Raw genomic sequence first — 14,051 nt, 5'->3', positions numbered from 1 at the left:
CTCCCTTAGGCTGGCGCTCACGCTCGCGCTCTCTCTCTCTCTCTCTCTCTCTCTCTCTCTCTCTCTCTCTCTCTCTCTCTCTCTCTCTCTCTCTCCCCTTCCCTTAATTCCTTCTCTCTTTATTAATTAAAATCTCCATAAAATCCCCAGCTGACTTGGGTATTTTCATATTTGGGAATTTCCCATGGTGACCACTTATTTAGATTTCAAGTCAAAACTAAAAATTATCTTTACATTACCTACAAAAGGCAAAAGAGATATAGACTGGGGGCAGGTGGGTTGCTCAGTGACTTGAAAGCTAGACCTAGAGATGGGAGGTCTACATTCGAATCTGGTCTCAGACACTTCCTAGCTTTGTGACCCTGGACAAGTCACTTAATCCCCATTGCCTAGCCCTTACTACTCTTCTGCCTTAGAACCAATATACAGTAGTGATTCTAAGACAAGAAGGTATGGGTTTAAAAAAAAAAAGATATTTATCAGGGATGGAAAGATAAAGTGAAAATTTTTTTCAGAATGAGGGAGATGTTAGCATGTTCATAAGCAGGAGGAAATTAACTAATGGAGGGAAAGATTGAAAATAAGTGAAAGAGTGGATAAGTACTCTGTTGAAAGATACTGACATGGAATGGTATCACTTGCAAGTTTAGGTTAAACCTTGATAAGGAGTAAAGGAGCAGCAGATCAATTAGTAACAATGAAACCCAAGGAGAAAATACCCTAGTGTCTTTTTCCAGCCCAGATCAACACAAGGAGATGGCTAGAAACCTATACAGGAAAATCAACACAGAAGTCTCATAGGCCATGCATCAGGCCTAGGCACAAAACAGTGACCAGTTCTAGATTGCAGCTTGAGGTCACTGAGGGGCTTTCTTGTCCATGGAATGGAAACCTGTAACTGGGGTTAGCTAGAAGCAAGGCCCATGAAAAAAGGGAAAGGCCTAAAGTTAGGGGCTGAGGCAGACAGCTCTCTACTGAAGCTCACACCAGGAGCAAGACTGCATGTATGTAGTTCACATTCAAAATGGAAACAAAAGCCTACAAAGTTCAGCCCAGAAGAGCATTTATAATACAGAGATTTAGTACAATACCAAACTAGAAAGCTGTCATAAGATTAAAGACTTATTTCACAAGAATTGAGTAAAACAATAAAGCAATTAAGTATAGACTAACATCTTGCAGCACATACCTCAACAAATTCCAAATGGATTTATGAACTAATTTAAAACATTATTTAAAAAATTAGTACATGTCAACAATGTAAAACGGAAAGAAAACAAAGTGAATGTTCATCAACTAGGTAATGACTAAAAAATCATGGCATATACATATAGTAAAATATTATTGAACTATTTTTAAAAAACAATAGATATGAAGAACTCCAATAAATTTGGGAAGAGGAATGCAATGATATAAAGGTAAAATAAGCAGAACTAAGAGAATAATTTACAAGATGATCATAATGATATAAAAGAAAAATAATACTAAATGACTTCAGAACTCTTTACTAACACAGGGAAGCATCATTAATTCAGAAGAATGGTTGTGAAGATCAACTCTTACCCTGATGGTATTTTGGGTATTTTAAATGAGGACAATAATTCATATATTTTTGAATATAAGCTAATGTGATGATTTATTTGTTACAATGGATAACTCAAATAAGAGCTGAGTCTGAGGGAAATAGCAATATTGTTTTTTTTTAAGAACATGAATAAAAATGAAATGATGGCAATAGAAAAGAGCACTTACATTTTAACTATCATTAGTCACAGAATCTAAGAACTAGACAGACCTAAGAGATCATCTATTCTAATCCATACCTGTACAAAAAGTCTTTCTAAAACACTCCAAACAGTTCATCTAATCTATGCTTCCCTGTATAAGCCAGGAATCACCTCTATTACTTTTGGATAGCTCTTATAGAAAGTTGTTTCTTTCTTCTTCTTAAATCAAGTATAAATGGCATTTGCAACTTCCAACCACTGTTCCTAGCTCTACACTAGGATCAAGTAGAATAAGTTTAATTCCTCTTCCAAGAGACTTTGAGGAAATCTACAAGTCTTTTCTCCCAGTTAATCATATCCAAGTTCCTTCAACTGATCCTCATGTAGTATACGCCTGTCTTTTCTCCATCCTGGTCCCCTATTCTAAGAAACCTTCCAACCTACTATGTCTGAAAATCTAGTACCCATGGCACTTGGTCATTTTCACTCAATATAGCACATTCCCCATATTATTCCTTTCCCCAGAATTTGTTGCACTTATCTTATTTCCCCACTCAATTGTAAGCTCTCTGTGAGTAGAAATTTTTGTCTTTTGTTCTAACCTGTTACCCCACACTCAGTACATGCTAGGTACACAGTGAAAACTAAATAAATGCTTTTTGTTTGACTGAGTATCCTATCCCCTCAAAGCTACTAGTGTACAAGAAAAAAAAATACTTTCTTAACTTTGTCTCAGGAAGATGCAGAATATTGTCTTAAGTTTCTTACCAGGCATATGGAAGAACTCACCCCTTAAATCATTTCTGTTCTATAGAAAATCCTTCCTGGATTCAGTAAACCAGTCCCTATAAGTTATTTATTCTTTTCTGATTTGAAGTATAAGTCTCTTCTACAACAATTTTTAGGTTCTATTGGTCTTCCTCTAATAAGAAACCATATAATTCTTGAGGATCACTGAACCTCTCTGAACTTCAATTTTCTCACTATAAAACTAGGGTGGGGGTGGACTTGGGGACCTCTAAAGTCTCTTTCAGGGCAGCTAGGTTTCACAATGGTTAGAGTACCAGGTGGGAAATAAGGAAGATCTGGATTCAAATTCAGATTTAGATACTCAGTAATTATGTAACCCTGGGCAAATCATTTAACTCTTTTCCTTAATTTTCTCATCTGTAAAACAAACTGGAAAGGGAAATAGCAAACTGCTCCAGTTTCTTTGCCAACAAAACCACAAATGGGATCCTGAAAATCTGAAACAGGACTGAAATGACAGAACAAGTCTCTTCCAATTCTAAATCTATAATCCCATGATCTACTAACCTTTCAACTGGACATGATTCAATTTAGTATAATTCATTCTCTATATAATTAAGAGATTCAATAGGCTCTATTGCCAAACGAAGAGAACAGAAAGATCCAGAATTAAATTACATCAAATTTTAACAGAAGCAAATGCTTCAAATCCTTAAAAAAAAAAAAAGCCAAGGCTACCACTTTATGAAATTTTAAAGTATACAAAGAAACTAAGTTCTTTCTAAATGATAATTCTGACAGGCATTTCTTCTAAGACTTTTAAAAACTATTTACACTGATTAATAGCTCCTATAATTAAAAAAGAAAAGTTACTTGTTACAAAACTTTAAATAATACCTGTCCTTTCTCACTGCAACTTATTTAAGCCTTGGTATACTAAGTAGAAATTGAATGTATAAATGAGAATTTATGCATAGAAACATTAATAAGTACTCCACTATAATTACAATGAACTCTATGTGTTTGTAACCAAATTTAAAGGGTCAAACATTTTACAAATGCAGAGCTTCATGAGGCAAAGCAAGGAGCGCATCTTGACTCCAAGTTTAGCATACTACCTTTTCTGACACAACACTGTAACATGTTGTCAAGGATGGGTTATGGGCAAAAAGTATTAAAGATTTATTCAGGAAATGTATGTAAAATAATTCCAACATGATGTGAAGATCACCTAGGGAGGCTTTATGGGAGGATATGGGCAAGAATCATACAGTATAAAGCTGCCTATGTGTATATTTTATACATTCATCCATATATATTATAAACAGTATAGATACATGAGAACATATGCATATAAGAGAAAGTGTGAAATGAATTTCAGAACCAATTAAATGTCTCTTCTTGTTTCAGAGAATAAGCTGGGTTTCTGATTATTCCATTAAAACTAGATTTCTAGAAAGGGAAAAGTTGACAATATGTCTAAGCTGGGAAAATTAAGAACTGAGAGTTGAATAGAAATGCCTCTTTCAGTTAGATCCATGATCCATTAAGCCAGTATTTTCCGACATTAGTAAATAAGGATGTTTTTGTATGACAGAATAGCTATCCTCTCTAATACCAGCTTGAGAAGTTACAGAGGTAACAACTCCAAATATCACATCTTCCTTTAATAACTCACAATGAATCTATTCTTCCTCAATTTCTCTCAACTTGAGAGTATTTTTCACTTGTAACAATCTTATTTAAGTATGAAATTCCAGAAGCTTACTACTTGCTATATAAAACTTCCTTTAATATTTCTTCAAGGGAGGTTACTCCTACCGTACCAATTAAAATCTATACACACTGTCTCATCCAGTGTAATTCTGTGTCCTCCATAGGGAAATCTACCCAACACACTAGAGTCTTATCAAATATACTCCCCATATACCTTTTACGTCATATAACACACAACTCATCCCTAGCAATATGCTACAACACTATGGTGTCGTAAATAGTGTGTTCAATATGAAGTCAGGAAGATGTGGATCTCACATCTCTGATCCTATCTACAGACAAATCAACCTGTCTGAACTAATTCACAGGATTATCCTGAGGCTCAAATGTGATATAACCCTAAATCACTAAGTAAATACCAGCTATTATTATTATTATTACTTATGCCTATCATTATCTCTCCATTTTCCTTTGGGTCACCAATAGTTTTGATTTTTCAAAGACTGTGAATGTTCCAAGACTCATAGTCATATAATATTACCAACAGAATATTGATATTTGAAAAATGGGTTACTCCTGGGAAGATTTATATGACGTGAAGCAGAGGGAAGTGAACAGAACCAGAACATTGTACACATTAATAGCAATATTTCATGATGATCAACTGTCAATGACAGCTATTCTAAGCAACACAATAATCCAAGACAATTCCAAAGGACTTATGATGAAAAATGCCATCTACTTCCAAAGAAAAAACTGACTGAGTCTGAATGTGGACCAAAGCACACTTAAAAAAAAAAAATTTTTTTGGTCTGTTTTCTTTCAATACATGACTAATATGTTTTGCACACCTGCACATGATAATCTATATCAAACTGCTTGACTACTCAAGGAAAAGGGAGGAAGGAAGAGAATTTGGAATTCAAAAAATTTTAAATACAAATGGAAAAAATAAAATAATTTTCCCTTTAAAAAATGAAGTATATCTGAGGTCCCTGAAACAGGAGGAAACCATTAACACACACAAAAAAGAAAAAGGTTATGTTAGAAAGCAGATTAGAATCATTGAAATTACTGCCTTATTCCCCACATAAATCTAACCCACTCACTATCTTTTTTATATTTAATTCTATGCCTAGCTCTTTGTTGATCTGCAATGCCTATTCAAGACAGATGGGTTGCCCGTACAATTTCATATATCATGGCCTGGACTCCATCTATTTGTTTTCCTATGTGTACTTTGGGCAATCATGGATCTAAGGAAACTACTTTTCTGGTGCTTGATAAAATCAGCAAAAGGAAGCCACAAAAATGAATAGATTTTCTAAACAAGACTAATTTACTTAATTTTGAATGCTTCAGCGAAATAATGAAGCATGTTACCCACCTCCTGACAGAGAAGTAATGTATTCAAGGTAAAAAAGATAATATTTTTGACATGTTCAACGTGTAAATTTGTTTTGCTTGACTATTCAGATCTATTTGTTACAGAGGTTTTGTTTTCTCTTTTTCTCCCCTGGGGGAGGGGAGTGAGAAAAAGACACACTTGTTGGGGAGGGGAGGTTGGTGGGGGGGTGTGCCGGAAATAAAATAAATGCTTTTTAAGGGGGGGGGGTAAATAAAAGTTGTTTTCCAATTTTTTTGAAGAATGCTTTGGTATTAGTAGCTGTGAAGGGAATAGTAATAATAACATAGCAAAGAAGGGAATCACTGGTAATATAACAATGCCCTCAGATTGGGGGGAGGGGGGAGGGCAGAATAAACCTTTACTTTCTGTTTTAGTAACAGCTCTAAGACAAAAAGGCAAGAGCTAGGCAAATAAGATTAAGTGCCTTGCCCAAGGTCACATTTTAACCCGGGTTCTCCCAACTCAAGGCCTGGCACTCTGTCCAACTTGCTACCTAGATGCCCCATGACCATAGGTTCTAGGATCAGCTTTGGCCCAAACTTCCTCACTCTTTTAAACACTCCACTCTCCCAAAGCCTGCCTTAATTATGAATATTAGTCATTTCACATTAACTCTGGTCTCTGTCCCCAATCCATTCGGCTGCCATGGGCTAACCAGCTACAGCAATATGGAATATGAATTAAAATTCTGACCTAACAAACGATTGCTACCATCATATAGGAAAGAGTATATTCTTTACTTTGTCTCTTCTAAGTATAAAAAGAAACTTGAGAGTAAAAACACGGAAGAAAAACAACTGCTTGATTACATGGGCCAAGGGGTATATGATTGAGGATACAGATCCTAAATGAGCATCCTAGTGCAAACATCAACAGCATGGAAATAGGTTCTGATCAAGGACACATGTAATATCCAGTGGAATTGCGCATCAGCTATGGGAAGGGCAGGAGGAGGGGAGGGAAGAATAGAATATGATTATTATAACCAAGGAATGTTTGAAATTGACCAAATAAAAAAATAAATTTAAAAAAATAATAAAGTAATGGGACATTTCACAAGAAAGAAAGAAAGAAAGAAAGAAAGAAAGAAAGAAAGAAAGAAAGAAAGAAAGAAAGAAAGAAAGAAAGAAAGAAAGAAAGAAAGAAAGAAAGAAAGAAAGAAAGAAAGAAAGAAAGACTTGAAAAACCCTGCTATATATCATTTGGTCCATCACCATTTATGACATTTTATCTATGAAACACTTCACCTTAAAGTGTTTTTTTCTAGTCCCAATGAACAAAGTTAATAGAGTAAGACTATATTTGTTTGTTTCTTTAAATATTCTAAATTTAACAAATATCAGAAAAAAAGAACATTTCCATACGAAAAAGAACATTCTGATAAAACAGAAAAAGATGATTTGTATGTGAAAATGTGAACTCAGCATAGTTTTTCTTTTTTTGAAAATATATAGGTTCAACATGTTACTTCAAAGCCATCCTGATTATCTTATTTCTTCTGAATTTCCTTCAGTTCTCCTATATAGTTTTTTTTTTTAATGCTTCAAAGGCCTTCTTTTCTTTCTTTTCTTATTTTTGGGGAGGTAACCCTATTGCTAGCTTTCCTTCTACCTTTAAATAAAAGAAAAACACAATCTTTAAAATTTATAAGCATTACCAGGCAAAACAAATCCAAACATTTGTTATTAATCTTATATTTATTAAACTGAATGAAGTATTCTTAACTAGAGGTTTAAAAGTCACTCAAAATCCTATTCTGCCTACTGTTTTTAAAGAGCAGTATAGCTGATCTACGATAAAATAGATGGTTTCCAACAACATAGTCTCAATTTCTTGGCCAAGGTCTTTAGGCATATTTGACACCAAATAGTCCAAAAACTAAAAAGAAAAAAAAATAGGGTATTTAATAAATATTTATTATTTTCATCATAAAAAGCAGTAAACAATCTGTAATAATGGCTATATCCTAGATTTCAAAACTATATAACCTAGCATCTCTTATCCATTTCATATTATCATCAATCAATAATGCAGTTCAGCCATAGAAAAGTAGCACTATTTCAGTCTTGAGGCTGCCAATCCTGTCAACCAGATCAGGCCGCACTCAGGAACAATTACTCCTCAAACTAAAGAGGATTCCCTGGAATATAGTTAAGGGTTGCTGTAACTTTGCCTTCTGCAGCAAGATCTGGACTAATAAAATGAACCCTAATAAAATCTATTCCATACCCGTCCAGATGTTTTGGGGTACTTTACCAACTATTTCAGCAATCAATCAGTAAATATCTATGTCAACCTAGGGTATGCAAATGTACCAGAAACTCTTAACCGAAGCAGTGACATAGACTCTATGAAGTGTATCCCCATATTTGAAAATTATGAATATACATTGTCAGTTCTCTTTTAAGTATATGTGTTTACACATTTACATATAAATGCATGTATGTATACATGCATATAAATAATTGAAAAAGAAATAAGTTTTTATACTTATAAGCTGATAACACTAATAAACTATTAATTATATTGATTCTCTGGCTTACTGTCTGATACTGGAGAAAGAGAAAAATTATTCTCTAAATCTTCTCTCTGATACCAAGTCAAAAACTTTCAAATCTCTTACGGGAAACCCGTTAACCCATTTAGGATGCTCAAGAGATTTGTAACAGTGAAGCATTAACATGCTGTTAATGAGACTGCTTTCGTACAAGTGCTATTCATTCTCCTGATTATTTTGCAATCACAATTTGGGAAACAGTCTGTAACTCCCTGGATTCAGGGATCAGTGAGCATCTAAATGGTCAGTCATCTTCACTTCACCCCTTCAGCTTTGGATATGCTCCTCATGCCCACAAGATATAAAGGAAGAGAAGAGGACAGCCAACAGGGCTTTCACTCACCCAATATCTGGCCCATTGAAGACCTGCTATGCTAGCATTCCTTTGAGCCTTTTCTGAGGTTCCCAAGGTCCTTCAGTAAATCACATTGTGATCCCAATCCGAGTCCCTGGCATTGGGAAACAAAAACTATGACAACATGGTGCCCTTTCTTGGTCTCCTCTCTTTGTTTTTCTTCCCTTGAAAGCTGGAAAGTTCCTCTGACTCCACACTGGAGGGCTAGTTCCTAAATTCAAAGTAAATCTGTAAAGCTTCCTTAAGAGGTTATGAACTAAAATCATATTTCTATTTTAAGTTGTTTACTATAAATCTGAATTTATTTTAAATCAAATTTGAGTTCAGCTTTTTTACCCCAGAACAGAATCTTGCAGCAAGGATTATAACTCTATCTTACTCCTGCACCATAAACTTTTGCAACAATAGCGAATAACAGCTAAGTGAAAGTAAACAATCCAGCAATCTTTGACACTTCAGAATAGATGCCAAAAGATACATCACAAATTTGAAACATACCTTACATCTCATGCGACAATCATTAATCCCACATATACTATAATTGTCCTTACATGTTACATATTACAACCATACTTTCAACCTTCCCCACCATACACAATAATCAATTCACCAATAATATTTACTAAATGGAACATTTTGCATAGCAATATAAAAATTCACTAAATTCTCAAGAGGGCAATGTATTTTTGTTTCATAAGTATCAGTGAACTAAGAAATGCAAAATCTTACCCTACACCTTCTAAATTTTTAAACTTGTAAAATTCATAGGAAACTATAATTAACCATGAAGGCATTTTTCATGTGTGTTTAAAGGCTTTACTACAAAAAATGTCTCCTTTTATTGAATATTTGTCACACATACTTTCTTTAAGCTGAAACTATCTTGGTTAATGAAGCAATAGCTTAAAAAAACAAGAGGAAATTCAGATAGCAGTAATAGATTTTTATTGCATACTCTCCCCAGCTCTAACTTCATTCTGATCTTTTCTGAAATCTGGAGAGAATATCCTAAAGATAAAAGATAGGGGGAAAGGGTCTACCTGTATAAAAATGTTTATAGCAACTCGTTTTTGTGGTGGCAAAGAATTGGACACGGAAGGGATGTCCTTCAATTAGGGAATGGTTGAACAAGTTATGGTATATGATTATAATGAAATACTATTGTGCATAAGAAATGATGAACAGGACAATCAACAAAAAAACCTGTTAAGATCTGTATGAAGCGATGCAAAGTGAAGCGAGCAGAATCAGGAGAACACTGTACACAATAACAGCAATAAAGTACAATGATCAATCTGAATGACAACTCTACCAGCAACACAAGGATCCAAGACAACTCCAAGGGACTTATGATGAAAAAAGCGATCTACCTTCTTAGAAGAACTGAATGCAATAAATGAGTCTGAATGGTAGCTGAAGTATGCCATGCTTTACTTTATTTCTTTCATTAATTTTTCACTAATGTAAGTGATATGTCTTCTTTCACAATATGATGAACATGGAAATATGTATTGCATGATAACATGTATTTCCTATATCATATTATCTGCCTTTTCAGGAAAGAGGGAGGGAAAGGAAGGAGAAAACATTGATCAGATCTCAGAAAATGATTGTTGAAATTGTTTTTACATGTAATCTGGAAAAATATAAGAAATTTGGGGGGGCTAAATATAGTACTAAGAAAAATCATTAATTATCATGTGTTTAATTGAATATGGTTCTGCTACAACTGCTTTAGGAGTAGAATGTCTACCTGCCCACAAAAATAAAGTCAGTCTTCCTTCTCCTTAAAAATATATATCAAAAACATACAGGCAGTAAAATAAAAAGTTAAATGAATACTTACACTCACCCTTTGCTACTTTATATACGGAGATGAGTGGCAATTTAAAATAATGCTTTACAATTTAAAAGGTCACCTTTCTTTTCTAGCAGTTTCTGAAAGGAAACTGGTTATAATTTTTTAACTACAAGAAAAGTTCACTTAAAGTATCTTCTTTGACAAGGCATCTCCAAAAAATTCCATTCTGCTACAGCATAATCTAAGTAAATCTTTTACTAAAAGGTACATTGGTAATCTAATATACTTAAATAACTAACTAAAAGATTATGAAAACAAAGAACACTACACAGAAAACATTGTCTTTAAGTTGTAACATTTTAAAATATAAATTTCCTCTCATGCTCTCATACTCATATCTGAATTTAACTTGGAAAATTACAGCACAAAATACAAGTTTTGTTTTAACTGGGCACAGAACAGGTTAAATCAGCAATGCCTTTAACAGATAAATGTTAATATACTTTATTGGTGAACTACAGAACTGGAGGAGATGATGTGGTCTAGCCTATCACCTGAAATGTTTTCCAAACAAAAATACTAATAATTTTAAAAGATTTTCAATTTCCTATTGTAAATATAACATAAAAGGAACTTTATGGCTGCATGTCCAGCATGTTAGTATAAGGCTAAATAATACAATTTTTTAAAATGTGTTGCTGAATGTTTTTGAAATAAATTATTAAGACAAAAATGGCAAAAGGCAATGAAAAAATGAGGTGAAGTTGGTTCCTTTATTAACAGATATCATTCTTACACATCTGTCAAAATACTATAAAATTCTAAACAAAAATTTGTCTCAAAAGCATTTTCTAATTCACTCTTCTAATAACTGACATATGCTTTTTGTCAAAGAAAAAAAATGGAACATAGCATAAAGGCCAGTTTCCACAGGCACCCCTCATCATTGCCCTCCAAATCAAACTCAGCTTCTTCGATGATGCAAAAATTTGCAACTAACCAAACTCGGATGCCCGAGTCTCCTTTCACTTTAAGGTAAGGACGCACTTTAAAAAACGAGCCTTCACCAGCACCAGTTATTACTGCTTATCCTTATGTTCCAAAATCTTTAACAAACCCCAAACAGTGGGCGGCTCTACCTGGCAATAATAATAGCTATAGCAATGAATACTAGTTACTAATGCCTTTGAGTCTCCTTGCACTTGAAGGATGTACTTAAAAAACCCAGCACCAGTCATTATTGTTACCATTATACTCTAAAATCTTTAACAAACCCTAAACAGTGGGCGACTCTATTAGGCAATAATAAACTGAGGTAAAGGATGCTATTCGTGCAAGAAAATAAGAACCTCTCAGCAAAAGTGGAGGAGTACAAGCCCAAGACCCATACGGGCCTCAGCTAAAGACCAAAGCAATTAGGCCACCGGGCACTCAAATAACAAAAACAAAATGCAAACCATTTTTTTCCAACCTTAGCCAAGGCTGAAGTGCGAAACGCATCCTCCAACCCCAAAACGAATCCCGCGGGTAAATGGGTATTAGGGAGTCAAACATCTTCCTTTTTGTTAAGCCAAAAAGATCTGGAGGGGCATAACAAAGGCTTCACCCCCTCAGGCTCACCCATTCCCCCACTGGGTTGCACAAAAAATAAATAAATAAAGGCAATGAAATCCATATCCCGAAGCCAGAAAGCCTGGGCCAGTAGGGGGTAGGGGGAGATAGACACCCATCCTTGCTCAAGGCAGAGATCCCGCCTGCAGCAGAGAGGAGGAGCTCCGGGAGGGTTTGGGGGTAGAGGCCTCTGTTTCGGGGGGCGGAGGAGGGAAGGAGAAGAGGAGGGGAAGCGAAATGGGTGGGTCGGAGTAGCCGCGCTTTGTTACCGGCAGAGAGTAGCTTCGGCCGCCTCCCTCGCCCCCGCCCCGGGACGCTGGCTCCCGGCGGCTCTCGCCCTCCTCCGCCGAGTAGTCGATCTCGCCCTCCTCCGTCTTGAGGCGCTTGGCCTGGCTCTCGTACTCTCGCTCCTCGTAGGGCTCGCCAGGAGAGGAGGACGAGGACATGGCGGCGGCCGGCCGGCCGGCCAAGCGGGTGCAGCGGTGGGACGAGGGGCCCGACTGGGCCGGGCTGGGCAGGCCAAGGCCGCCGCCGCCCCCCCTCCCCCCCCCGGGGCTTCTCCGCTTTGGCCTCTCGCCGCCTCCGCTGCCGCCGCCTCGGGCGCAGTCAGAGCGCGCAGCCCAAAGGGATCCGCACGCGAGCAGCTGGCGGAGGAAGCTAGCGAGTGTCCCGAGGATGTAGAGAAGTGGGGGCGGAGAGAGGGAGGATGCCTCGGGAGGAGTCTCCCTCTGGCAAGGCCGCTCCCCCTGGTTACCGGCGCCAACGGACCCGAGCGGCCTCCTCTCCCAACCCGAGGGGACGCGACGGGACCGGCGGGGGTAGGGGGTGGGGAACAGAAGGACGACAGTTTCCGGTCTTCCCTCCTCCCCCGCCCTCGGGAGTCTGAATCCCAGCAGCCGCCCGCCCGGGATTGTAATCTAGCCACGGCTTGCGGGCCACGCCTTCTAGGATTCTTGCTCCTATTGGTCGAGGCGGTGACAGACTGCCCTTCTATTGGCTCGCGGGGATGTTCATCCAAAACCTTCCACTCCCAATTCCCCCCCCCGTATCCTTCTCGCTAGCCGCGGAGACCTTGGCTCCGGATTGCTGGCCCTGGTTCTGAGTCCAGGGTCCCCGTGTCTCGGGCCCTTCTCGGGCGCCAACCCCGCGGACCGGAGCTGCGCCTATCGTGCGAAGCGAGGTGAAGAGAGGAGAGAGTAGCGAGGATGGTGGCGGTTAACCGCCTCTCCCGCTTATTTAAATAAAGGTTCTTAGGACTCCTTTGCCTTCAAATGAAGGCAAGGAAAACCCATTTAGCGCCTTTCTCGCTCCTCCCAATGCCCAGGATTCCTAAAACGGAAGGCTCCTCTTTTAGGGTGCCCAAATGCGCCTTTCTTGTGGCCACATCCTCTGTGTGCTCGGGGGCAGACCCTCTTCCCTCCACCCATTCCCATTTCCCTCCCATCACCATCCCCCCTCTGCACAACCGTGCCTCCTGCGTGGGCTTACGAAGCATCTTCCTTTCTGCCCAAATTTAATTTTTCTTTACTTTTGACATGTTTCCATTAGCAAATTCATTGCGAATACTAGAGTGTACATAGGTCTTTAAGGTTTGCAAATCGTGTTTACATGTGTTAACTTGTATGATCTTCATAACATCTCTGGAAGGGAAAGGCTTTAATGATCCTCATTCTCCAAACAAGGAAACTGAGGCAGATAGGAACGTTGACTTAGCCAATCACACGGATAGTAAATGTCTGTGGTGACATTCCAGGTCAGGTGAGTCCCAGATATCAGGTATTTAGTGGTTCTTTGCCTCTATCCCTTTAGCCACAACTCATCAGCAACTGGCTTCAAGCATTTTCATAGCCTCCTCTCTTGGAAGGCTACGTTCTTAAAGGTGATGTCACTTAAAGTTGAAGCATGAACTGCTGACAGTAGACCACCTAACTAAAACCAGACCATCGGTAAAGTGATGATCTCTTTGACAGGAGTAATTTTTGAAGAGGAACTACAAAAGTGTGCAGGCGCTGTGGTTCAAAGACCAGAAAAGCTGCCCAGACCAATGAAATTACCAATCTTCTGGTATTAGAGAAACTTTCTTAGAATTATCTTCCAAAATAGTGATAGATCTAAGATTCTGTTTG

General features: G+C 37.8%; 1 protein-coding gene across 1 annotated transcript in view; it reads right to left on the bottom strand.

Moving 5' to 3' along the window:
* The window catches only part of HNRNPLL (heterogeneous nuclear ribonucleoprotein L like), a 53,916-nt gene extending 41,411 nt beyond the window's left edge, over positions 1-12,505 (bottom strand). The window contains exon 1 of the mRNA XM_001364987.5: positions 12,195-12,505. Coding sequence (XP_001365024.2) covers positions 12,195-12,371 — 177 coding nt within the window. The 5' untranslated portion in view covers positions 12,372-12,505. The remainder of the gene's footprint in view (positions 1-12,194) is intronic.
* Positions 12,506-14,051: the final 1,546 nt, after the last annotated feature.

The sequence above is a fragment of the Monodelphis domestica genome, chromosome 1 (genome assembly GCF_027887165.1).
Source record: "Monodelphis domestica isolate mMonDom1 chromosome 1, mMonDom1.pri, whole genome shotgun sequence".
Classification (NCBI taxonomy): domain Eukaryota; kingdom Metazoa; phylum Chordata; class Mammalia; order Didelphimorphia; family Didelphidae; genus Monodelphis; species Monodelphis domestica.
The sequence above is the reverse complement of the archived record's forward strand: the minus strand, read 5'-3'. Positions and strand labels throughout refer to the sequence as shown.